Here is a 26,891-nt window from a genome sequence, read left to right on the forward strand (position 1 = left end):
CAACATCGGTGCACCAGGAATTACTAATTAGAAAGCACACTCTGCCACCCTTGGCTTTGCCTGTGGCCTCTTTCTGCCGATCCTGTCGAAAGACAGTGAAACCGTTGTACCGAATGTTGGGATGTAGCCATGTCTCTGTGAAACATTAAGTGCAGCAGTCTCTCATGTTGCACTGAGAGGCAATGCAACATTGAAGATCATCCATCTTGTTGTATAAAGACTGGACATTTGCCAGAAATACGTTTTGAAGAGACAGACACCAACAAAGTTTAGCAACCTCCTGCGTCTCCCTCTCCTTCGCAGACGTTGGCATGTTGCAAACAGGTGGGTGACAGAAAAAATTCAGATTATTGCTTGAGATACTTGATACACTTGTGCGTAAGTCCAAAAGTGCCTGTCGGGTGTAAACAATCGTAGCAGACATAGCCAGTGCATACTGAACACGTAATAAGGCGAACAAACTACAAAGCAATAAAAACAACAGCGCAGCTCATGAGACGTCGCCATGGTACGGCGCCATCTAACTAAGAATGAGGAGAGCGAACTGAAGATTGTGTGAGTGACAGGCAGATTCCTAAATTCAGCTGTCTCCAGTCAGTAAGATTTTACATTGTTTCGGTAATTTTAAATCCGTTCATTTTAATAATTATAATAATTTTAAACAACTACTTCTACTACTACTACTGCTTCTGCTACTTTATTGCAGTGGCTCCTCTGGTCAGGCTGGTTGGCGGCTCCTCCAGTGACTCCTGCTCTGGCAGAGTGGAGTTTTACCATGATAACCAGTGGGGGTCGGTGTGTGACGACCAGTGGGAGCTGGCCGATGCCCAGGTGGTGTGCAGGGAGCTGGGCTGTGGCAGGGCTCTGTCGGCCCCCGGTGGAGCCCACTTCGGTCGGGGAGAAGGACCCATCTGGCTGGACGACGTCACCTGTACAGGATCTGAGTCGACGCTGAGGGAGTGCAGACATGCGGGGTGGGGATCACATAACTGTCGCCACAGTGAAGATGCTGGCGTGGTGTGTGAAGGTAAAACAAACTCAGGCTCAGGTGAACATCTCAGCATTTTAGTCAGGAGATGTTGTAGTGACCAATAATGAGATAACTGCTGGATAATTTGATAACTTGTCAAGCTGTAACAAAACGTCCCTCTAAATTAGTCAAAAATGTAATAAAAACTGTTAATGTAATGAATTCCTGATAAGGTAACAAGTAAACATGCTGTTCTGCATGAATGATGCAGAAAACCCACAGGACAATCAGCAACAAGATTCATCATCCCTCCAAGTTCAAAATCGAACCAGTGGTCTAACAGTTGGCCAATATGCATTTTGCATCATCTCAATTTAACAAGTCACATGAAAATCAATGGTTCAAAATCTATCACATCCAAAACCCATTCAATATGCAGTGGTAACTGTACTAATGTCCCACTTTAATCCTACGTAGAGTCCATACTAAAGTGCGTGATGTGTGAATGTATTGGGGTTTCTGTGTGTGCAGTGCAGCTTTCATTTTCACTGAAGCTGAAATGTCTTTCCAAAAAATTCCAAGACCAGAGCATATGTAATATCGATCCTTTTTCCTTCTTGCATCTCCAACATAACTGAGACATCTCTGGGTGCACTTTGTGTACTGAGCTGAGTCTTCTGTGTGTTTAAAAGTGATTGAGCGCTTCCTTTCAGAGGTAAAAGGGTGGGTACAATGTTGTGAAAGACCACACCCCACCTCATGTGGGTGTATGTGACAGGTAAAGCGGACATTGACTGAAATGAATCGACTATTATCCATATTTCCATATTTTTTATCAGAGTGATGTTTTTAAACACCCGAACACCAAAATGCGTAATCCTTCCTAGATTCATCAAAATCAGACATTGGTTCAAGTATCAGTTTAAAATTTTGACCTTTTAAAGGATAACGCCGGTGTTTTTTAATGCATTTCTTACCGTCACCAAATCCTATGAAAATAACAAAATCAGCAATAAATTTGTTTTGCTGACAAGTCTCATCCATGTAGCCGATGCCCAATACAGCCATGCCCCAGCAGCCATAGAACTCCATTGTATTAAAAAAATGATTAAAACACGTCCAAGAGCCATGTCATTGATCTGGCAGCATATTTCATCATTGTGAAGCACCGGGCCAGCCGACGCTTTCCTCAAACAATTTAATAAGCTGGCTGTAAACGTGTTTTCGATCTCGGGAAATTAGTTCCGTAGCACCGAAAATAGTCCCCAGTGTAAAGAAGAATTTGTTCCCATTTGAATTTGATTTGGTAATAACTACAATAGCCTGACTTTTCATGGTAACAGTTAGAGATTTTTTAAATTGAAACTATGTATTTGTCAGCTGTATTTAAAGGTTTTTAGCTTAAAATTGACAATTACTTCCGGTTTGAAGGCTAAAAAGGGAACGTGGGGAGTTGGAAAGTAAGTAGTGTAAACGTATTGTTGATTTTGTTATTTTCGTAGGATTTGTTGACGGTAAGAAATGTATTAATATACACCTGCGTTATCCTTTAATTGTATCGCCCCCATTAGGCAGATCAGTGTAATTTGTATGGGTAACTGGATTGCTGAAATGTGTCATTGTCATTGTGATGTACCAAACCTGTTGAAAGAAGGTGAGGAGGAGGGGGCAATGGCAACAAATTGTTAGTTCAGTTAGTAAAGTTAACACAGAGACAGATGGTTATGACGCCAAACATAAACCATGTCACTGGATGGAAGTCCTTAACACTATGACACTTGCAGTGAGTGTCAAAACCTAATGTGTGAACATGCCCAACCAGCCTGGCCCCTCACAGTATTTCTAACTGGTTTGAAATCAGAAACCAGTTAAACTCTGTCCCAGTTGTAATTATGACCTGGCGATGAAGCCTCCTTTAAACAGACACCATTAACTCTGGAAATCTCATCTGTTGCTTCTCTCCACCAAGTCCTTGTTCCATTATGGAGGAAATGTTTCTTTAAGGGGACTGAAAAACACCATGTCAGCATTCCTCATTAAAAAACAATGACTTAGTTAACATGTAGCTAGCAGCACCAATTGGTTTTAATGAGGAATGCTACAGAAGCTACCAAGCTGGTTTACAGGTGACTGAAATACCAATGGAGAGACTATGCGACTATGTTCTGATGGGGAGAGCTAGTTGAGCTCTGACCAAGTTAGTCAAGCTGTCGTGTCTGATCAATAACATGTTACATTGTTACAATAATTTTAAAGGAATAGTTCACCCAAAAATATTAATTCAGTCAATATCTACTCACCCCCATGCCAGTTGAAACTCTAGTTTAGTTTATTAGTCCATATAATAGTCACAGAGCTTTCCAGCACGACTCCGTAGCAGCCAAAACAACTAAAGCGTTGGACGGCCGATCTTTAGAGTTCCAAAGATAACAAAAAATAACCATAAGATTACTTCATACCGCTGGTGAAGCATAATACAAGTCTTCTGATGCCACATGATCGCTCTGTGAGTGGTAAAACAACAAAATTTGATTCATTATGTCATGAAAAATCGAGTGACTGAATTTTCATTTTGGGTGAACTATTCCTTTAAACCCTTCGTTGGCTACTATTAGTACCACTGCTATTACTATACTAGCAGTGCTAGTAGCTGGAAGTGATATTATTACCACTACTATAATTACTACTACTACTGATAATAACATTTTATTGCAGTTCCTTCTCTGGTCAGGCTGGTTAACGGCTCCTCCAGTAACCCCTGCTCTGGCAGAGTGGAGCTTTACCATGATAACCAGTGGGGGTCGGTGTGTGAAGACCAGTGGGAGCTGGCCGATGCCCAGGTGGTGTGCAGGGAGCTGGGCTGTGGCAGGGCTCTGTCGGCCCCTGGTGGAGCCCACTTCGGTCGTGGAGAAGGACCCATCTGGCTGGACAACGTCACCTGTACAGGATCGGAGTCGATGCTGACGGAGTGCAGACATGCGGGGTTGGGATCACATGACTGTGACCACAATGAAGACGTTGGCGTGGTGTGTGAAGGTAAAACACAAACTCAGGCTCAAGTGAATGTCTCAGCATTTTAATCAGGAGCTGTTGCAGTGACTGATAATGAAATAACTGCTGGATATTTTTAGAATGTGTCAACGTGTAACAAAATGTCCATCTAAATGAGAATCTTTTAAATCATGTCAATCTTGTATACAAACTCCTTGATAAAAGACACATGGATTTGTGGATATGACATCATGGAAGGGGGTTGGGCAAGAGTCAAACAGGAAGTTAGCTTGACAATCTACAAGGTAAAATCAGTGGCATATGCCATTGCTTATTTTAATATTAAGGCTATAAAAACATAATGAAATATTTCAACTAAGTAGAGTAAAACATCATCGGCTTGGAGTGAGTTTTTGTGTTCTTTACCTTTTATGTTAAAGGATTTTATTGCTGAATTTGTTCTAATGAGCTCAGCTAATGATCAATGGCCAGAGCAAACAGGAATGGGCTTAGAGGGCAGCCCTGGTGCATGCCTTGTTCCAGCAGGAAGGGATTTGTGCAGTACAAGTTTGTATGACAACAATGACTTTTTTCCCAACATATCACAGCCTTACTTGCCCTTACCTACAGTGACAGCAGTGTGTCCAGTACAGTCCAAAGGGAAATATGCCAGTCTTTGCACTGCACTAATTCTGAGTGCTAAGCAGTTTCACACATCTCCAACAACAAAAAAGGGTCATCTTACTTGTTACACACACCAAGACAAACATACGAGTTTGAAGCAAATTGTGGAATTTTATGTTTCCAGAATATCTGCAGGTATCAGCAAATTGAATTTAATGTTTTTTAAGACATTTTACTAACACTCCGAGCCCTAACTGGTCACACCATTAAAGTTACACAAAAGCAGTGTGTGAGAACAAAACCAAGCACAGTCTTGATGGGTGAGAAGAACTCCACCACTTTAGTGTTTTAACAATGGGAGGGACACTGTAGCGATGAAAAAGAATGCAGTGGGAGCAAATCACTAGCATATACACCATTTACACTGAGCCACTTCATGTGTCTTGAGCAGGTCGGATAGCCATCCGATCTGCTAAAGATGCAAAAAAGCAAAGTGTAAATGCAAGACATAATCCCTACACACAACAAACAGCACTATCCATGGTTCTGAAACAGCAGCTAAGCGATAGTCACATGTATCTCTGTGTATCTAGTGTTAGTGAGAGAGAGAGAAGTGTTCTGCTATTTGGGAAAGCTTAGCTGGCCATGGATATAGTTTTTTTTATTATTATTATTATTATAATCCTATAACCTAATTATGCGTATTGTTCTGTGCTCAACTGTACACCCATCACAAATGTCACCAAAACGCCACCCTTGTTGATGTTCTGGCAGCAGTGGGAGATGCGGCAGGTGTTTTTAGTGAGGTGGACAAGCTACTGCGTCTCTACCTGACTGTGCCGATGTTTCTCAAGTCTCAAGTCTCCGCCGTTTGAAGACCTGCATCCGATCTATAATGACAGAGAAACGGCTGAACAACCTGCATTTCCTGCACATCCACAAAGACCTGACTGATGACTTGGACATGAATAAAATGTTAAATAGCTTTTGGAAAATAAGCCTAGGGGACTAAACCTTGCTCTGCTGCGGTGCTGTCTACTTGTATGTTAGTAGGCATATTGGATGTAAAGACTCTGTAAGTTCAGTATTGTTTGTTAAGGTTGCAGAGGTCAAATTATGTGACAGTTTGATCTCATTTTATTTTCTTGAGATATTTGTTAAAGCAGCATTTGTTAAAGTAAGCTCTTTTCCTTGTTAAAAAACAAGGATGAGATTGAAAGGAAGTTGACGTGAAAAAGTTCACTAATGAGAAAGATTAATTTAGTTACTAAGGCAATGGTCTTATACCGTGCACGTAAAATAAAGCACAATCAACTGCAGTCCACTGAGGGAGTTAGTTTTCCCGACACAGCTGCTACTCTTTTGAGCTAATGGCTCACTCTGTAGCAGTTCAGGTCATTCAACTGTTGCAACACTCTGAATGGCGTGTCACATGACCATGTGTATGTGAAAAATGAATGGGTATTTTGCTTCCAGAACTGAGAAATGGCCATACCCATGTCTTCACCTCTCAACTCTATTAGCTTCAAGTGACATAATATTAATACCACTATACAATTACAACTACTACTTCTGCTACTACTTCTAATAATAATAACTTATTTTATTGCAGTTCCTCCTCTGGTCAGGCTAGTTAATGGCTACTCCAGTAATCCCTGCTCTGGCAGAGTGGAGTTTTACCATGATAACCAGTGGGGGTCGGTGTGTGACGACCAGTGGGAGCTGGCCGACGCCCAGGTGGTGTGCAGGGAGCTGGGCTGTGGCAGGGCTCTGTCCGCCCCTGGTGGAGCCCACTTCGGTCGGGGAGAAGGACCCATCTGGCTGGACAACGTCACCTGTACAGGAGCCGAGTCAATGCTGAGGGAGTGCAGACATGCGGGGTTGGGATCACATGACTGTGGCCACAGTGAAGACGCTGGCGTGGTGTGTGAAGGTAAAACACAAACTCAGGCTCAAGTGAACATCTCAGCATTTCAGGAGATGTCAGGAGATGTTTTAGTGACCTGTTAAAGTAATAAATTGCTTGATAAGGTAACAAGTAAACATGCTGTTCCTAGTAACAAATTGTTAGTTCAGTGTAGTCAGTTCACACCATTAACTCTGGAAATCTCACACAGGCTTCGCCCCCTAACAGGGCTCTATTGGCTTAGCCACTCATCTAGTCGCCTCAGCGATTGCTGCGACTACTACTGTTACTACTAATAATAATTTCTTGTTTTATTGCAGTTCCTCCTCTAGTCAGGCTGGTTAATGGCTCCTCCAGTAACCCCTGCTCCGGCAGAGTGGAGTTTTACCATGATAACCAGTGGGGGTCGGTGTGTGACGACCAGTGGGAGCTGGCCGATGCCCAGGTGGTGTGCAGGGAGCTGGGCTGTGGCAGGGCTCTGTGGGCCCCCGGTGGAGCCCACTTTGGTCATGGAGAAGGACCCATCTGGCTGGACAATGTCACCTGTACAGGATCTGAGTCGACGCTGAGGGATTGCAGACATACAGGGTTCGGATCACATAACTGTGGCCACAGTGAAGATGTTGGCGTGGTGTGTGAAGGTAAAACACAAACTCAGGTGAATTTCTCTGCATTTTAGTCAGATGTTGTAGTGACTGATAATGAGATAACTGGTGGATAATTTGATAACTTCTCAACATGTAACAAAATGTCACTGTAAATGAGTCAAAAATGTAATACAACCTGTTAATGTAATAAATTGCTGGATAAGGTAACAAGTAAACATGCTGTTCCCCATGAATAATCAGCAAAAAGATATATCATAATTCCAAGTTAATGATTCATTGATGATCAATTAATCACTGTTAAGAATTTGATTGATTAAGCATATATTAACTGATTAATCAACAATGTAAGCTATGTGTTATTTCTCATTTTTTGCTGAAATCATTTACCACCATGAGGGTGCAATTTAAATTCACCGCTTATACAGAGGAAGAAGAAAGCCAAGCAAGCGGGCGAAAAGTCCATTGTAGGAGAATTACATCTGAAAAAACAATGGTGTTCATTGTAAACATTGTCCATCCATCCATCCATCTTCAACCACTTATCCGAGGTCGGGTCGCAAAGGTAGCAGTTCCAGCAGGGGGCCCCAAACTTCCCTTTCCCTGGCCACATTAACCAGCTCTGACTGGGGGATCCCAAGGCGTTCCCAGGCCAGTGTGGAGATGCAATCCCTCCACCTGGTCCTCAGTCTGCCCCGTGGCCTCCTCCCAGCTCGACATGCCTGGAAAACCTCCCTAGGGAGGCGACCAGGAGGCATCCTTACTAAATGCCCGAACCACCTCAATTGGCTCCTTTCTATGCGAAGGAGCAGCGTCTCTACTGAGTCCCTCACAGGTGACCGGGCTTCTCACCCTATCCCTGAGGGAGATGCCAGCCACCCTCCTGAGGAAACCCATTTCGGCCGCTTGAATCCACGATCTTGTCCTTTCCGTCATGACCCATAGTTCATGACCATAGGTGAGGGTTGGGATGCTTGGTTGGGAAGATTGCCTAGTAGATTGAGAGCTTTGCCTTCTGGCTCAGCTCTCTTTTCATCACAACGGTGCGGTAAAGCGAACGCAGTACTGCTCCCGCTGCTCTGATTCTCCTGCCAATCTCCCGCTCCATGGTCCCCCTCACTCGAGAACAAGACCCCGAGATACTTGAACTCCCTCACATGTGGTAAGGACTCATTCCCAACTCAAAGTGGGCAATCCACTGGTTTCCTGCTGAGAACCATGGCCTCAGATTTAGAGGTGCTGATCCTCATCCCAGCCGCTTCACACTCGGCTGCAAACCGATCCAGTGAGTGTTGAAGGTCACAGACTGATGATGCCATCAGGACCATGTCATCTGCAAAAAGTAGTGACGCAATCCTAAACCCACCAAACTGAAACCCCTCCCCTCCATGACTACGCCTTGAAATCCTGTCCATGAATATCACAAACAGGATAGGTGACAAAGCGCAGCCCTGGCGGAGGCCAACCCCCACTGGAAACGAGTCTGACTTACTACCAAGAAGCCGGAGACAACTCTCGCTTTGGGCATACAGAGATTAGATGGTCCTCAGTAGTGACCCCCGCACTTCCAGCACCACTCCTTTCCAGCACCTTGGAGTAGACTTTCCCAGGGAGGCTGAGTAAAGTGATACCCCTGTAGTTAGCACACATCCTCTGGTCCCCCTTTTTAAACAGGGGAACCACCACCCCTGTCTGCCACTCCTTAGGCACTGTCCCAGACTTCCACGCAATGTTGAAAAGACGTGTCATCCATGACAGCCCCTCAACACCCAAAGCCTTCAGCATTTCTGGATGGATCTCATCAATCTGCAGGGCTTTGCCACTGTGGAGTTGTTTGACTACCTCAGTTACTTCCTCCAGGGAAATTGATGTTGATCCCCCATCAGCCTCCAGCTCTGCCTCTATCATAGAAGGTGGGTTAGTCAGTTTCAGGAGTTCCTCAAAGTGCTCCTTCCACCGTCCGATTACCTCCTCGGTTGAGGTCAACAGTGTCCCATCCTTACTATATACAGCTTGGATGGATCCCCGTTTCCCCTTCCTGAGGCGCTGAATGGTTTGCCAGAACCTCTCTGAGGCCGACCGAAAGTCCTTCTCCATGGCTTCTCCGAACTCCTCCCACATCTGCTGCCTTGCCTCCGCCACAGCTGAGGCTGCTGTCCTTCTGGCCTGTCGGTACCTTGCAACTGTTTCTGGGGTCTCCCGGGATAACGTAGCCCGGAAGCCTCTTTCTTCAGTTGGATGGCTTCTCTGACCACCGGTGTCCACCAGCATGTTCGAGGGTTGCCCATTCCATTGCTCCCAGCTGCAGCTTCAGCAATGGAAGCTTTGAACACTGACCACTCTGGTTCTATGTCTCCAGCCTGACATGATAACAAAATCGATCTTTGACCTTTGGCCTAAGGTAATCTGGTACCATGTACACTTATGAGCATCCTTATGCTCAAACATGGTGTTTGTTATGGCCAATCCGTGTCTAGCACAGAAGTGCAATAACAGAACACCACTCAGGTTCAGATCAGGGAGGCCATTCTTCCCAATCACACCCCTCCAAGTTTCTCCATCGTTGCCAACGTGTGCGTTGAAATCTCCCAGTAGAACTATGGGGTCCCTTACAGGAGCCCTATGCAGGACTCCATCCTGGTTCTCCAAGAAGGCTGAATACTCCGAACTGCTGTTCGGTGCATAGGCACAAACAACAGTCAGAGTTTTTCCTCCCATAACCCTAAAGCGTAGGGAGGCGACCGTCTCGTCCACCAGGGTAAACTCCAACGTAGCGGCACTCAGCCGGGGACTTGTGAGTATCCTCACACACGCCCGGCGCCTCACACCTTGGGCAACTCTGCTCAATACAGCAGGTCTACAAGCACAATGACAGGGAATGCAGGAAGATTTCCCAGGCTGGCAAAGTTGGCAGGACAGTATTTCTGCCTCCCGACCTTGGGACAGCTGTTCCAACGGAGCATGTGTTTCAGCGGCTAGACTGACTGTCAACAGGCTGCGCACTGGACTCCTCCCTGACAACGTAGATATGCTCTTATTCTTAAATGAAAGAGTAGATTATCATGCCATTGTTTCCAATACATAAGCTGTGGCAGCGCCATAATATCGGCACAGCCAGCACAAAATAAAGTTAGTCAATGTATAGAAATTGCTCTGTAATGCGCCTAATGTGCACATCACGTCATGTCTGTCATTTGGCAATGCAGTAGCACTGTACTCAATCTGACAGTCTTTCTCCCGTTCTGAAAATGTTAGAAAAAAATTAAATTAAATTGCAAAAAAAATGTCCACATTTTCTCCAAACTTGCATGTGTTGTAACAGTGTTTGTAAGGAGTAACTTGATACTATTTAATCGGACTATTCTAATGCTGCCCAATGCTCAGAAAGTAACACAAGTGCAGTGCAGAGACTTCATTGCATATTCCACCAGTTGGGTTCCACTGGACACAATGGAGCCAAGCCTGCAGCTGGCTCTTCAGCTGCACTGGGATGAAAGCGCTGAACAACTCGTGCAATTAGAGAAAGTGAAATTAGAGAAATTGTGTGGCTGAGTTCAGAAAATAAATAACAATGTGTATGAATAGAGTTAAATAAAACGAGTCGTCATCGGCATCGCAGTCTCGGACGACCATAGATTTCTTGTGCCTGGGAGTTAGGTTTTAGCGCAGCATCTGTCTAATGCGTGAGAGGCAGACTCGGCCGCAGATGTTACATGTGTAGCCCGGCCCCGATGATGTTGATGATGTGGTGGTGTCCTGTTGTTGCTGATTCCTCTTCGTTCTCTTTGCTTCTTGGTGTTGAGCCAAGGTGGTTTCGTATGTCAGCAGCCCACTGCGGAGTGCCTGCTGCCATTGAAGTCAGTCCTGAGCGGCATCTTCCGAGATGACAGGGTGGATGTTGAAGGACTTGAGGTCTTGCTTGTAGACATCCTTATAGCGTATCTGTAGGCAGCCAGTTGGCCTCTTGCCAGATGACAGTTCCGTGTAGAGAATGTCCTTTGGGATTCGTCCGTCATCCATCCGCCGGGCATGGCCCAGCCAGCGGAGACGTCGCTGCCTCAGAAAAGAGTACATACTGGGAAGCTGTGCTCTCTCCAGCACTGCTGCATGTGTGATCCTGTCCCTCCAGGTGATGCCCAGTATGTGCCTCAGGCAGCGCAGGTGGAAGCTGTTTAGCCTCCGCTAGATGTGAGTATAGGGTCCAAGCTTCACTGCCATACAGGAGTGTGCTGATGACACAGGCTCTGTACCTTTGTGTGGGCTGTGAGTTTACCATTATCCCATACTTTAGCTGTGACCTTCCCAATAGCAGAGGCTGCTTTTCCGATGCGGCTACTGAGTTCAGCATCGAGTGACAGGTTTTGGTGATGGTGGACCCAAGATAAGTGAAAATGCTTCCAGCTTCCAGTGTGTAGTTGTTGATGGTGATGGAGGGGGTTTTCAGTGCCCTGTCCCATCGTCTTGGTTTTGTTCAGGCTGATGGTCAGGCGGAAGTCCTGGCATGCTTGGGTGAGCCAGTCCATGAGGGTTTGCAGGTGCTCCTTGGAGTGTGCTGTTGCATCATCAGCGAACAGCATGTCCCAGATGATGAGTGGTCTGACCTTTGTTTTAGCTTTCAGTCAAGCGAGGTTGATGTAGTTTGCCGTTTGTCCTCGTGTGTAGGTGGACTCCCTCAGTTGATGTTCTGAAGACTTCCGCAGGAGGGAAAAGAATATCCCAAACAGGGTGGGCGCCAACACACATCCCTGCTTGACACCACAACAGATTTTGAAGGAGTCTGAGGTGGACCCATCAAACTGGATGGTGCCTTGCATGTCGGTGAGGAAGGACTGGAGGATGCAGAGGAGTTTTGGGGGGCAACCTATCTGTTCGACATTCTGGATGAGGCCACTCTTGCTCACAAGGTCGAAAGCTTTCGTAAGGTCAATGAAAGCCATGTAGAGTGGTTTTCTCTGCTCTCTACACTTCTCCTGCAGCTGTCTCAGAGAGAACATCATGTCCGTAGTAGATCTTCCTGCTCTGAACCCTGCCGGTGACTCTGGGTAAAGCTTCTCTGCGAGGACCTGGAGTCTGTTCAGTGCAACTCTAGCAAAGAGTTTACCGGTGATGCTGAGTAGAGAGATGCCGCGGTAGTTGTTACAGTCGCTCCTGTCTCCCTTGTTCTTGTACAGAGTGACGGTATTAGCATCTCTCATGTCCTGTGGGACAGTACCTTCCCTCCAGCACAGGCACAGGAGCTTGTGGAGATTGGGAAGAAGACCAGGCTTCCCACACTTTAGGACTTCGGCTGTTATCCCATCGCTGCCTGGTGCTTTTCCGCAGGTTAAACTGTTGATTGCTTAGGTCCTCAGTTGTTGGTTCCATGTCAAGCTCTTTCATCATGGGTTGATGCTCTACATGACCGAGTGCTGTGTCAGAAACAGTGTTGTCACTGGCACAAAGCTCAGAGTAGTGTTCTACCCAGCGGTCTAGTTGTTTGGAGCGGTCAGCGATGGTTTCTCCCGAGGCTGATTTCAGCGGAGCAATTGTGTGAGGTGATGGTCAAAGCCATGCCTTTTTGATGCCATCATACATGCCTTTGATATTGCCTGTGTCAGCAGCTGATTGGATGTTGCTGCAAAGCTGTAGTAGCTGTTGGCACAGCCTTGTGAGGCTTGCTGGAGTTTCTTCCTTGAAGTTCTGAGGCTATGTAGGGTCTTGTCATTTGGAGTGCATTTGTAGTTGGTGAGGGCAATACCAGGATTGTTGCCAATTCCACTGAATTGGCTTCAAACCAGTCGTTGGACCTTCTCAGCTTTTTGCCAAAAGCTGTCAAGGCCATGCTGTGGATGGTGTCCTGTAAGCCTTCCCAATACTGCTGGGCAGAGCAAGATTGGATTAGGTGGGGGAGGGATTCCTCTAGGGCACAGAGGAAGGCCACAGCTTTGGTTGGATCAGCTGTTTTGCTGCTGTCAATGCGAGGGGCTCCTTTTGGTTTGGCTCTGTGAATATTTTTTGTCTGTAGCTTCACTCTACAGCACTGGTCTGTTCGCAGTCTGCGCTGTGAAAACTGTGGGTTTGGAGGATGCCTCTGAGATCAGCACGTCGTGTTAGGATCAGGTCCAACTGGTGCCAGTGACCAGACCGTGGGTGTCTCCAGGAGACTTTGTGACGGGGTTTAGTCTGAAAGTATGAGTTGGTAATGCATAGGTTGTGGTATGTGCAGAACTCAAGGAGACGCTGCCCATTCTCATTCATTTTACCAATGCCATGGTGTCCCAAGCAAGACGGCCAGGAGTCACGATCTGCGCCAACTCCTGAAATGAAGTCACCAAGCAAGTAAAGCTGTTCTTGTTTGGGAATGTTTTTTACAGTCACCTCAAGCTCATCATAAAACTTGTCCTTTATTTCTTGAGAGGAGCTAAGTGTTAGGGCGTACACACTCACCAGGTGGACAGGTCCCATGGTTGTGTTCAGACAGAGGGCTAAGATTCTCTCTGAGCCGCCTGTGGGTGGTACTATTGCTCCCAGCAGAGTGTCCCTGACCACTCCATATTCCCTGGTTTCCTCAGGGGGCTTCCCCTGCCAGAAAAAGGTGTAGTCCTTTTCCCTTAGTGAGCCTGATGAGTGGAGTCGGGTTCCCTGAAAGGTCGAGATGTCAATTTGTCACTTCCGAAGTTCGTTGTTTATGACTGCAGTCTTGCAGATATCGCTGATCTCTTATAGGTTGTCTGTTAGGCCGGGTGTCCAGCATCCCAAGCGTAATGCTGGGGTCTTTACTTTCTTTGTTTTGTTTGGTGCACAAATTTACAGCCCACTTGTTAGGATAGATCCCTGAGCTTCATGCACCAGTGAAGCAGGTAGGCTGTGTCGGGACAGCACCTAATTGGCTGGGGGCTGCCCAGCTTGAGGCAGGCGGTAGCTGTCCAGTGAGATTTGGGCATCTCTCCCACCATCGGAGGCAGTCCCTGGCACCCATCTCTATGCCAATTGAGAAAGGGCTTAAAACTGGTAACTGCTGACCTCCCATGTTGTGCCTCCACTGCACAGTGAAGCTGGAGTTTCCTCTCCAGAGCACAAGAAGCCTGGGCAAAGTGTGTGGAGGCCCTGTGTTGCCCAGGCAGCAGGGCTCCCCTCTCGGCCTCCCTGGCGTGATCCAAAGGAACGGTGAACCGATACATTTGGCGTCAGTTCAGCTGCAGGAGTTGCCAGAACAATGCTTCAATTGAACTGCCTGACGGAGTCCAGGCCGTGTTTTCTCTCAGGGTTTGCTCCCTTAGCCTTTTCTGTTCCAGAGGATACCCACAAGGCAGTGGGGGTGCTATTTGACCCATAGGTGGGGCAGTGGTTGGCCGATGCCAGGGCGTATCCACTCGCCTGCGCGTCTTGCCTCTGGGGCCCACCGCTGCTCCGAGATCCCCATGTAGTTCAGCCTTGACATGGAGACCCTCAAAAAAAGTTATCCCAGTAACTCGGTGAGGACTAACAACCATATGCTATTAAACTGAAGCCATGAGCCGTGCCATTCACCTTAAAGGCCCCCAGACGGATTCCCCCTGCCATTAATGGGCAAAGTCAAAGAAGAGCTTCAACACATGAAAAGTTTGGGAGTGATAAGCCGGGTGGAGGAGCCCACAGATTGGTACTTGGGCTTGTCGTGCCGAGAAAGACAGGGAATTCAATGCGCCTATATGTTGATCTGACCCCATTGAACGAGTTTGTGTGTTGTGAGAAATACATCCATTCCAGTCGAACAAACTCTTGGGATGTTGGCTGGAGCTAAGGTCCTCAGTAAATTGCCAACATGGGGTTCTGACAAATTTCCCTCACAGAGGAATCAGCAAAGTACACAACATTCATCACACCCTGCACTTGCTTCTTTAACCAATAGCTGAGGTCATAGAGGGGCTCAAAGGGGTCATCTGCCACAATGATGATGTGTTGATTTGGGGCAGAGACCAGGTGGAAAACAATGCTCCACTCAGTGCTGTACTGCAGAGACTTGAGAAGGCAGACATCACCCTGAAGAATGGAAAACGCGAGCTATCCAAGAGCGAGGTGGTTTTCTTGGGCCACATCATCTCAGTACAGATGACAGGACTATCCAATGTGAGCGAAGAAGAGAATCAAGATGGCAGCCACCAGATGTCTTGAGAGCACTGTCAAGTGAATTTTTAGAGTTTTACTATTTTTATCCACCTATTGAGTTTTCCGTTCGTAGTGGTTTTAACTGGCTTTTAGTCTGTTTTAACATTACACACACTACCGAACAATTTGCAGATGATCTACTGTGTTTTCATCTGGACTGAACCTACTGCCACGCTAACCAATGCTACCAACCTGGAGGAGGCTACGGCTACATAACTTGCTTACCAGAGGCTAAACCACCGCAGCCGGTCCAGTCTCTGGGCTTGTGCCGGTAAGTTTTGTTCCCAATAGGACCTCCAGTGTGCACTGCTTCTGTCAACTCTATACACTGCTGTGGGCTCCCGTTGTGGAGCCCTTGCGTGTAAGTTTTCGTCCTGAGTCTATGCCACACAACTACCACATAGCTAGCACCCTGAACCTAAGCTCCTACAACCTTACTGCCGTAGCTGTTTTCTCTCCTCCCAGCAACCATCGGACAGTATGCCATCACTCACCGCTCCATCCGGGTACGAGAACTGTTGTCATCTTGGCCTGAAAATTGCAAAACTTGAAGCGAAAATCCTCCATCACATTAAGGAAAACAAGCAGTTCATCGACTTCCTCGTCACCCTGGGTCCTGCTGCGAGTGCGGCAGTAGGAGATCTGGATACGACTGTGGCCTGCCAGGACACCGCTCCAACCCAGGCCAGAGATCCCTGGGTCCAGTTGGGGGCGAGGCCCAAGGTCCCAGTCAGCTCTACTCCCTGTCGAAAGGAGCCTTGGTCCGTCATCCGCCGGGTTAAACATGGTACCGGGCGTCCTTTACACATCCCCCCTCAATAGGTCCCTCAACCTATCCAACAGGTTTAATGTCCTGGATGAGCAGGAGTTTCCCCCGTTTCCTTCGTCTTTGCTGCCTCTGATCGACTCGGTATCGTCACTCTCACCACTCATTGCTACATCCAGACAGGCAGCTTCTCCTGCAGAGCACTGTAGGAAGCTGTGCACCTCGCCCTGGGTTGTGGATCCCTCCTCGGATGGGACAAGGAGCTCTCCACTGTCACCTCCTCCTGTGTCGATGATTATTTTTGTTACCCCGGCGCTACTCTAGAACTAATTCCAGCTATCATCAACAAGGGAGGTCAAAATGGGAGTAATGTGGTCAAATTTTCTAGTTGTAGTTAATACTCTGGCAGCAGCATTTTGTAGAAGTTGAAGTTTTTTAATACTGTAGTTAGATAGGCCAGAAAATAAGACATTACAATAATCGAGTCATGAAGAAAGAGTTTGGTGTATTAAGGTTTTGGTATCAGCCATATTAGGCAGATTATAGGACAGATTGTTGTTGTTAAGGTGGAAAAATGCTACCTTTGTGATGTCCTTAATGTGGGAGTCGAATGAGAGAGCTGGGTTGAATGTAATGTAGGCATAGTAGCTGCAAGTGATAAAATAATATTAATACTCCTACTACTACAATTACTACTACTACTATTACTACTAATAATAATAATATCTTATTTTATTGCAGTTCCTCCTCTGGTCAGGCTGGTTGGCGGCTCCTCCAGTGACCCCTGCTCCGGCAGAGTGGAGTTTTACCATGATAACCAGTGGGGGTCAGTGTGCGACAACCAATGGGAACTGGACGACGCCCAGGTGGTGTGCAGGGAGCTGGGCTGTGGCAGGGCTCTGTCGGCCCCCGGTGGAGCCCACTTCGGTCGGGGAGAAGGACCCATCTGGCTGGACAACGTCACCTGTACAGGATCTGAGTCGATGCTGAGGGAGTGCAGACATGCAGGGTTGGGATCACATGACTGTGACCACAGTGAAGACGCCAGCGTGGTGTGTGAAGGTAAAACACAAACTCAGGCTCAAGTGAACATCTTGGCATTTTATCAGGAGATGTTGTAGAGACATGCTTTTATAACTTGTCAACATGTAACACAATGTCCCTCTAATAAAATCTGTTAATGTAATAAATTGCTGGATAAGGTAACAAGTTTCTGTTCCCCATGAATGATGCAGGCATCCCTTGGAACAATCAGCAACAAGATGCATCATCCCTCCATGTTTCATCAAAATTGAACCGGTGGTGTAGCAGTAATGGCCTGCCAGAGTTTTAAAGTTTGATCTTTTATTATAGTGCTGCCATCAGGCCAATCCGAGTAATGTTTTAACATGGCTGAACACAGTGCCAACATGTGTCATCTCTCCTAGTTTTATCAAAATCACACTAGCGGTTCACGTCTCAGTCTAAAATTTTGACCGTTATTGTATTGCCCCCATTAGGCAGATCAGTGTAATTTGTATGGATAGCTGGATGGCTGGATGTGTCATTGTCATCAGTTCAGGGTAACGGTGATTCAGAGACAGATTCAGCCACGTTCAAGGGGAAAGTGATATCCAAGGGGAAAGGAAAACAAAACAAGACAAGAGTGTCTCAAGAGAGTGAATTCCTATGCTCCGTCTGATGTCAAAAGTATGGGGACCTGAAGGATCCAAAGAAAAATGAGGATTGGGTCTCCTGCCAACAACTCCTTCAATTGCAAACCCTGCCTTTTGTAAGGGATGGGTGGATGCACTGTAGATGTGGATTATTTGTAATTAAGGGGCAGTATTTTAAGAGTTTTATTATTATTATTTTTTTTTTTACAGTTTTTAAAATTTACATGCGTTTTACTACACCATCCATTTTTAAAAGTTTTTTTTTTTTTTAAGTTTAATGTTTTATCTACACATTACATGAAATGATGTATGTGTTTATGTGAGATCAGGTTGGTAATGGCCCACTGATATTGATAGAATTGCATCTCTATTTTCCAAGTCTGTTAAAAAATTCCAGCCCAGTCCAGCTTTAGCAGTTCCGATTGCGCTCTGCTCACATGTACAATGATTTGATTAATTTCTGGGTGGTCAGACAGTACTTGTTAATTGAAAATTGTACTTGGAGAACAACATGTTTTGATCATCTTACCGCTTATGTTTCTGTTAGTGCCGTCTTCAAAAATGAGAGTGTCTGGTGGTACTACTTCTGCTACTACTACTACTACTAGTGCTACTGCTGCTACTACTGCTAATACAACTACTCTATTGATTTTATTGCAGTTGCTCCTCTAGTCAGACTGGTTGGCGGCTCCTCCAGTAACCCCTGCTCCGGCAGAGTGGAGTTTTACCATGATAACCAGTGGGGGTCGGTGTGTGACAACCGGTGGGAGCTGGACGACGCCCAGGTGGTGTGCAGGGAGCTGGGCTGTGGCAGGGCTCTGTCGGCCCCCGGTGGAGCCCACTTCGGTCGGGGAGAAGGACCCATCTGGCTGGACAACGTCACCTGTACAGGATCTGAGTCGACGCTGAGGGAGTGCAGACATGCGGGGTTGGGATCACATAACTGTGGCCACAGTGAAGAGGCTGGCGTGGTGTGTGAAGGTAAATCACAAACTCAGGCTCAGGTGAACGTCTCGTAGTGACTGATAATGAGATAACTGCTGGATAATTTGATAACTTGTCAAAATGTAACAAAATGTTCCTCTATATGAGTGAAAAATGTAATGTTAATGTAATAAATTGCTGGATAAGGTAACTAGTAAACATGTTTTTCCTACTAACAAATTTAAAAATTAATACAGAGACAGATGGATATGAGGCCCAACATTTACCATGTCACTGGATGGAAGTCCTTATCACTATGACACTTGCGGTGAGTGTCAAAACCTAATCTGTGAACATGCCCATACAGCCTGGCCCCTCACAGCATTTCTAACTGGTTTGAAATTGAAAACTAGTTAAACTCTGCCCCAGTCATAATAGGACCTGGTGATGAAGTCTCCTTTAAACAGACACCTTGATCCAGATCTACTAAGAGGCACGCAAATTAATGACAGGCGCAAATAATTAACTCGCTCAGCATTTTTTTATTTTGTGTGGCATCTACTAAGACCTGTTATGGTAGCACCTCGCCCAACTGGATCGTCCCTCTGACAGTAAGCAACACTTCTCTTATTGCCTGGGTGCGAGGGCAACATGATCTCACAACAATACGTGAAATAAACACAAACACTAAAACAGCAATTTATGTGTTGTGGACACATATTATGGGAAAAAAAATTGTCTCCACCATGACCTGAATCCACCACAAATTTGGTTAATAGGTAATTTTAGGCAAGTAAAATGACTTTCATTGAATTTTGGCAAGTAAAACAAGTTTGGTTAAGGTTAGGGTTATGGTTAGGTGACTAAAAACAACTTGGTTAGGGTTAGGGAAATGGTTTTGTCAGGGTTAAATAAGAAAAGCGTCCGTTAAAAAATAAAATGTGACTTACGGTTGCATCGCCTATGGAAACGCTGGGAATCGAACCCGGGTCGCCGACATCGAAGGCAAACGTATACGCCTGACCACCATCCCCGACCACAACACCCTTACTAGCCACCGTGCTTTTTCAATGTCACACTATTTCCTGTTTATAGTCATGTCTCTTTCACGTAACCATATCGTGCTGGGAACACGTAAATGTAACAGTTTTCGTTCCACCAACACATAATTCGCTGTTAACATGTCGCGTTCATTTCACGTTTTTCTGTGAGATCAGTCTGTGCAAGGGGTATGCACGGTCTCCTGTTGTAACATAGGGAATTATAATGGCATAATAATGATAATGGCCAAATAGGTAAGCCTCGTCATTTCAGGAGTAGCCTACATTAAACTAACAGCCCAGTGTTCTCTGTTCTTCAGCAACTTGTATCATCTGCTGAACATGAACACATCATGTGCTGAACCAGGGTATTTTGCAGCTACATTTGTGATGATGTGCTTGACATTGCAGATGACTTGGACATTTATGAGTGGGAGTGCTTCCTATTTCTGAATACATGTTCATTCTCGGATGGGGGGATTACCTGCACAAGTCCCATTTATCATCCCAAGAACATTAGGGAAACTGGCCAACTGGAAAAAATCCACTTTGGTTTGGCTGATTTTTCTCTTGTGCGCGGGAAGTGGATGAAGTGGCTAGCTCTCCTGACCAGAGCATTTAGCACCATGGACAGCACCAAGTGCGGACTGGGAGATTCCTGCTGATATTGCCGCCATTTGTTGGAAGCAGCCAGAGGCGAGGAGATGCAAGCTGGCCAGAAGTCTGGGTAGAGCAGGGATGGCATGGCTCCTTCTGGTTTGAAGTTCCATGTCCTCCTTGATTTCTTTCAGCAAATCCAGAATAATATGACCTGGCAGCCTACAACATCTTATGATTGCGTCTTTCAAAATTCAGAAGAGAGTTATTCTGTTTAGGAAAACTCTCCCTTCGTTGTCGTCTTCTCACATGATTTTGTCTTTTAATATAGCAGCAGCAGCCATGTCCTTTTCTCACATAGTTAAGACATGCCTTTTCTTGACATTAAATACCGCACACAATCAACACTGACAAATCACCTTGGGTGGGTTATTAGCAAATATTAGAATAACCCCCTCCTCCAAATTTTCATTTTGGCACTCCCATAAATGCATATGTATGAAGGCAAACTCACAAAAAGTCACCACAATGGTCTACACCCGCTAAATGCTTGCGTCCTGTATATGCGACACCATGGTAGATCACATGTGCCATTTTTTACAGGCGCAACTGGGTTAACACCATCGCAAACCTTGAATAGATCTAGGTCCTTGACCACTGAAAATCTCATCTGTTGCGTTTCTCCACGTCCTTGTTCCATTATGGAGGAGATGTTCCTTTAAGGAGACTGAAAAACACCATGTCAGCATTCCTCATTAAAAACCATTGAGTTAGTTAACGTGTAGCTAGCAGCACCAATTGGCTTTAATGAGGAATGCTACAGAAGCTAATGAGCTGGTTTACAGGTGACTGAAATACCACTGAAGAGACTATGTTCTGATAATATGAGGAGAGTGAGCTGAAGATGAGTGACAGGCAGATTCCTAAAGTCATCAGTAACATGTTGCATTTTTACAGAAATTTTAAACCTTTTGTTAAAAAAGTGTTATATTAGTATTGGTATTACTGGTACTAATACTACTGCTGCTAGTACTACTACTGCTGCTACTATTATTAATACTACTATTGCTATACTAGCACCGCTTGTAGCTGCAAGTGGTATAATAATATAAATACCACTACTACAATTACTACTACTACTATTACTAATATATTATTTTTTTTGCAGTTGCTCCTCTATTCAGGCTGGTTAACGGCTCCTCCAATGACTCCTGCTCTGGCAGAGTGGAGTTTTACCATAATAAGCAGTGGGGGTCGGTGTGTGACAACCGGTGGGAGCTGGCTGATGCCCAGGTGGTGTGCAGGGAGCTGGGCTGTGGCAGGGCTCTGTCGGCCCCCGGTGGAGCCCACTTCGGTCGGGGAGAAGGACCCATCTGGCTGGACAACGTCACCTGTACAGGATCTGAGTCGACGCTGAGGGAGTGCAGACATGCGGGGTTGGGATCACATGACTGTGACCACAGTGAAGACGCTGGCGTGGTGTGTGAAGGTAAAACACAAACGGCATTTTAGTCAGGAGATGTTGTAGTGATTGATAATGAGATAACTGCTCGATAATTTCATAACTTGTGAAAATGTAACAAAATGTCCCTCTAAATGAGTCAAAAACGTAATAAAACCTGTTTATGTAATAAATTACTGGATAAGGTTGCAGGGCAACAAGTTGTAGTCAGTTCAGCGTAAGGTTAATACAGAGATAGATGGATATGAGGCCCAACATTCACCATGTCACTGGATGACTATGACACTTGCAGTGAGTGTCAAAACCTAATCTGTGAGTTTGTAACTGGTCTGAAATTGGAAGCCAGTTAAACTCGGTCACAGTTGTAATTATGACCTGGAGATGAAGACACTTTGACATCTGGAAATCCCATCTGTTGCTTTTCTCCACCAAGCCCTTGCTCCATTATGCAGGAAATGTTTTTTTTAAGGGCACTGAAACACCATGTTAGCATTCCTCATTAAAAACCATTGAGTTAGTTAACGTTTAGCTAGCAGCACCAATTGGCTTTGATTAGGAATGCTACAGAAGCTAACAAGCTGGCTTACAGGTGACTGTGAAATACCAATGGAGAGATTGTTCTGATAATATGAGGAGAGCGAGGTGAAGATGAGTGATTCCAAAAGATTGCCTTCATTATCCATGAGTAGAAATTTGTTTTGATCGGTCAAGCACAGATCATCAAGCGACACCTCAACAACAAAACAAGACGACATCACATAAATAAACACAGAAATGATGTACGATGTAACGATGTACATATAACGCGCACAGTGTTCAGTTCAGAGTTCCTTTGGGAGGGAAGGGGGTTTCGGGGGGCTTGATCTGATTCAGCTAATGGTGGAGGGAATGGCTCTGTTAGTTTTGTACCTAAGTGTGGCACACCTCCTACCAGAGGGCAGGATTTGAAAGCAGCGTCCCTCCCAATGCTGTGTGCCTTCTTCACTGCTTGCTGGTTGTACAGCCCTTGGAGACCTGAGTACTGCTACTCACAAAGCTTGATCCCCAGAGTGGTCACACTCCGCAGCTTGGTCTTGTTGATCACAGAGCCAGATACCAGGCCAGGAATGAAAAGGTTAGGAGGCCCTCTATATGGCAGGTGTAATTGCCGGGGCTACATCCAGGCGCCTCAGTCTCCAAAGGAGGTAGGTCCTGGCACTTCTTGACAATCTGCAGTGTGTTTTCATTGAAGGTTAGTCCGTTGTCAAGGATTGTTCCGAGGTACTTGAAGCTGCTTACTGTCTCCACAAGCTCTCCGTTGAGCATCAGCTGTTGGAGAGGGTCCGTCTTCCTCCTGAAATCAATGAGGAGCTCCTTTGTCTTCCTCACATTCAGGTGGAGAAAGTGGGCTCAAAGTGGGCTGCACTGTTGCAGGTGTCAACCAGAGCAGTGTCATCAGCAAACTTCACTGCCTCGCTCACACTGTCTGAGCCCCTCAGGTCATTTGTGTAGATTGAGAACAGGACGGGAGAGATCACTGTTCCCTGGGGGGCGCCAGTGGATGTGAGTAAGATGGGACATGTTGATTGGTTTACTTTGACATACTGTCCTCTTTTGAGGAGGGCATGACCAAAGATAACTAATCCAGTACTGTATATCCCCCCAACAAATATAAATACACTAAATAAAAACTGACAACATGGATAATAATAATTGTGTTTTAACGTCCGTTTTATAACTTTTTTTATAGCTTTAAATCCCCAAACTAACGCATGATGACTCTGAATGCTATGACACAATTTATCCGCTAGTCAGTATGTCCGCGATTGAATGTATACGATTAAACTTTACTCTACGTGACCGTGTGTTCACACCGGTTCATACATGATCGATTCCATGTCCTGAAATACCTAACAGAACTACCAGCAGGCTACTATGCAGGCATTTTGATTACCAAGTAAACAACTGTTAGACCAATCCCGTCACATTTTGAATTCTTCTTACCGTATTTCGATGCCTTCACACATTCTTCTATCTTCTTGAATTTAGTTGAATGACAGCGAGTTCACCACGCTTGTCTTTCGCAGTCCTCCTCATACTGTTGGACTTTGTGATCAGTATACGGTGCCCTGTTGAGTCTGCCTTCTCTGCGTATTCGTCTGCCGGTTTTGTTAAACTGTCAATTTCGAGACGTTTCTTCTGACTCAGTTCCTCGATTTCTGCCAAAGATGATTTTCGCTTCTCGGAGACCAGTTGCTTTTTTCTCTCCTCTTCCAAGTGGGCCATGTCGCGTTGCCTTGCTTCAGATGCATAATACAGAAGTTGTTTGGTAATTTCAATATTCAGCACCCCGCCAACCGAGTTAATGTGATCTACTAAAATGGTCTGTGTAACTATAGATTCCTCACACAAGTTCTCAACCTCCAGCTCTTTATTAATAGAAAATCCATTTTCCACACTCACCTGGCCGTGCGAGAGGAGCAATAGACTGCGACATACTGACCATATATCAGAATAGGAGGCGTTACTGGCCATGCGACTATGTAAAAGTACATCGTCTCTGTCACTTAATTGAAAGTCTTTGAATTCAGAGGGCAACTCTGCTACAGTGTTGTCAATGAACTCGCCAAACTGCCTTAGTGTGTCATCACATTTGCTAGCATCAACTTTCTTACTCGGCTTTGCGTTTTCTCCATCTGCGACCATGCGCCGTGGATCCAAAGCAGGCATGCACTGGACGAGTGTGTATTTGATTGGTGCTTTCTCTTGCAGTTTGTTAACTATTGTACTCAAAAGATTTCTACAATCCATTTTGAATTCAAGCACCTGGAGTTTGCTAATTTTTTTCTTAGTAAGCAACACCTTTAGAATATTTTCTGTCACAAAACCCACATCAATTTGTTGTTCACTTTAGCCGTCAGAAGTGGGTCACTGCACATATCCTTGACTACTTCATAGGATTTCGTTTTGGGGTCTTTGAGTTTTTTTTCATTTATTTGTTTGATATACAATTTTACGCTAGGCAGTATTTCCAAGACCCTCTCTGCCACGGGAACATTTTCTAGCCACCTATGCTGACAAAATTTCAACAGAAACCAAGCATTGCCAGCACCGCAGGCTTGGGTGTAGTCCTCTCTCCTAGCTGGTGTGTCTTTAAACAGCCAGTATAAACTCAATAGGAGTTTTGATCCTGAAAGCTCCATTTATGATGTGTAGGCCACAACGTCAGAAAAGAGTCACAGTCCGTTCTCAGTTGCTCTTGCAGTGAATCAATAAATTTCCAGTTGACGCTCGGGCCGACCATTGACACCTGCAGCAACTTGCCCATGTTAATCTTTTCCACACAGTCATTGAAATGCTGGAGCATGGTGTCGGCATCTGCATGGCCCATAAATTGAGACCCATAGTACCGTGTACCAACCCTGCCATCCTCCCATAGCCGAACATGAACATCCATTTGCTTGGACTGCGACTTGTTTAAGCTCTCGTCATATAGTAGCATATATTCCTCTGCTTTTTCTATTAGCTGCACCAGCTGACTTAAAATATGGTGCAATTCCATAGCAAGAGAGGTAAGCGCATTTGCGTTCTCCACAAGTGAAAGATTTAGCGATCTCGTTTTCAGGAAACGTGCTGAAACAGCTTATTAACACCTTTGCACGATTTATATGAATAATGTTTATCCATAACATTTAAGCACCATTTCTGATTTTAAACAGTCTGTTTTGGTAATGAAAGAGACCATGCCTGTTGAGGAGGAGGTACTGGGTTAGGTGTCCATCTTTTCACCTGCTCTAGCCAGGCTGCTTGTCGGGGATGGGCTTCCTCTAGCCATGTCGCTGCCTGGAGATGATAAAGGCCTTGGCGATGATCTAAACAATCCTTTCACAGTGATGCTTTGCCTTTTCTTTAATTCACAACACTTTTGTCCTTTCATATGACTTCTGAGCGGAGCTTGACCCATGTTACAAATGTCAAACGTTTTCATGCAGTAGCAACATCCTGCCTTATATTTGTTTGATTTGTCTTCCTGAAGGCAGTCCTTGTAATCTTTGTTTTCCAGACAATTCACATTACAGAAACAGTTGCCGGGCATGATTTCTTTTTTTGCTAATTTAGCATACGACTTAATAGCAGATTTTACAAATTAGCTAAGCTCACTGTTGAAAGATTGTGCTCGCAGAAGATGGCACGTGCACATCGTTATGTATGTGTTTGTGTGATTGTTGTAGGAAAAAGGAAAAAAATAAGAATAAAAAAATATAACTGCATGGCAGCAATGGAACGGGTTCCACTGCATTTGTCAATAATGCCACCATTTTTTGATCAATTCCTTAGCTACTTAAAAAGTAAAGGCAAGACCAATGAGCTTGCATTTTTTCTTTTTTTTTAAATACAAAATGGTGGAAAAAAATTATAGGCAGAGCTTATGAGTCCTAATGGCAAAATTATTCAGCATGATCGGATACATACTGCATGTGTACCAAGATTCAGAACTCTACCAATAATGGGACGGCAGGGCTGAGCCTAAGAATTTGGCATTATATTATAGCTCATTATAGCGCCTCCTATGGGCCAATCAATGCCATTTCTTGTATCGCAGTAGCGGTTGATGAGGACTATCTATATGCCAAAATGGACAAAAAGTTACCAATGTATGGCCGAGATATTGAGCAAAATACAGGGAAAAAATAATAGTAATACTACGAATTCTAGCAATTACAATAGCGATCCCTGCTTCGCAGTGGAAGCCTAATCAGTATCAAAAAACGTTATGCCTGTTCTCTCCTCTGCAGCCTCCACTGACTACGACTCCCACACCGACCCGCCACTGGAGAACCAGGTGATACACTTCGTGGTAGGCCGGACAGGGGCGGTCCGCGGCTCCGTCAACCCCGTCAAGTTCGACGTGATCATCGACAACACCGGCCACGGCTTCGAGAAACACTCAGACTTCGGCTACAACAGAGAGACCGGCGAGTTCACCGCGCCTTTTGCCGGAGATTATCGATTCTCCCTCAGCGCTGTGCTCAGTCGGAGCAGCGTTTGGAGCATCCTGGTGAACGGTGAGCTGAAACGGTCGTGTTCTGGTCAAAGTGGCTCGGTGAGCAGCCTGTGCACGTACAATGACTGGCTGGAGGCCGGGGACAGGGTGTGGGTGGAGCAGATGAAAGGATTTGCACAGGGCATGACTTTTTCTGGGGCATCATGGGAAAGCAACTGGTATGACTGGTATTCTTACTGA

The 26,891-nt window shown here is 45.5% G+C and overlaps 1 protein-coding gene across 1 annotated transcript; it reads left to right on the forward strand.

Moving 5' to 3' along the window:
• The first annotated feature begins 505 nt into the window (after positions 1-505).
• LOC139646913 (scavenger receptor cysteine-rich domain-containing protein DMBT1-like) lies at positions 506-26,891 on the forward strand. Its single transcript, XM_071522707.1, has 11 exons — positions 506-555; positions 762-1,027; positions 1,663-1,693; positions 3,702-4,006; positions 5,736-5,741; positions 6,198-6,531; positions 6,822-7,132; positions 16,731-17,051; positions 18,317-18,625; positions 21,374-21,694; positions 26,443-26,891. Exons 1-11 carry the CDS (start codon positions 506-508, stop codon positions 26,889-26,891), a joined length of 2,703 nt encoding a protein of 900 aa, XP_071378808.1.

Source organism: Centroberyx affinis, unplaced genomic scaffold (assembly GCF_046629955.1).
Source record: "Centroberyx affinis isolate AG114_WGS23_722 - 3 ecotype Tasmania unplaced genomic scaffold, CSIRO-AGI_Caff_v1 ptg000098l_1, whole genome shotgun sequence".
Taxonomy (NCBI): domain Eukaryota; kingdom Metazoa; phylum Chordata; class Actinopteri; order Beryciformes; family Berycidae; genus Centroberyx; species Centroberyx affinis.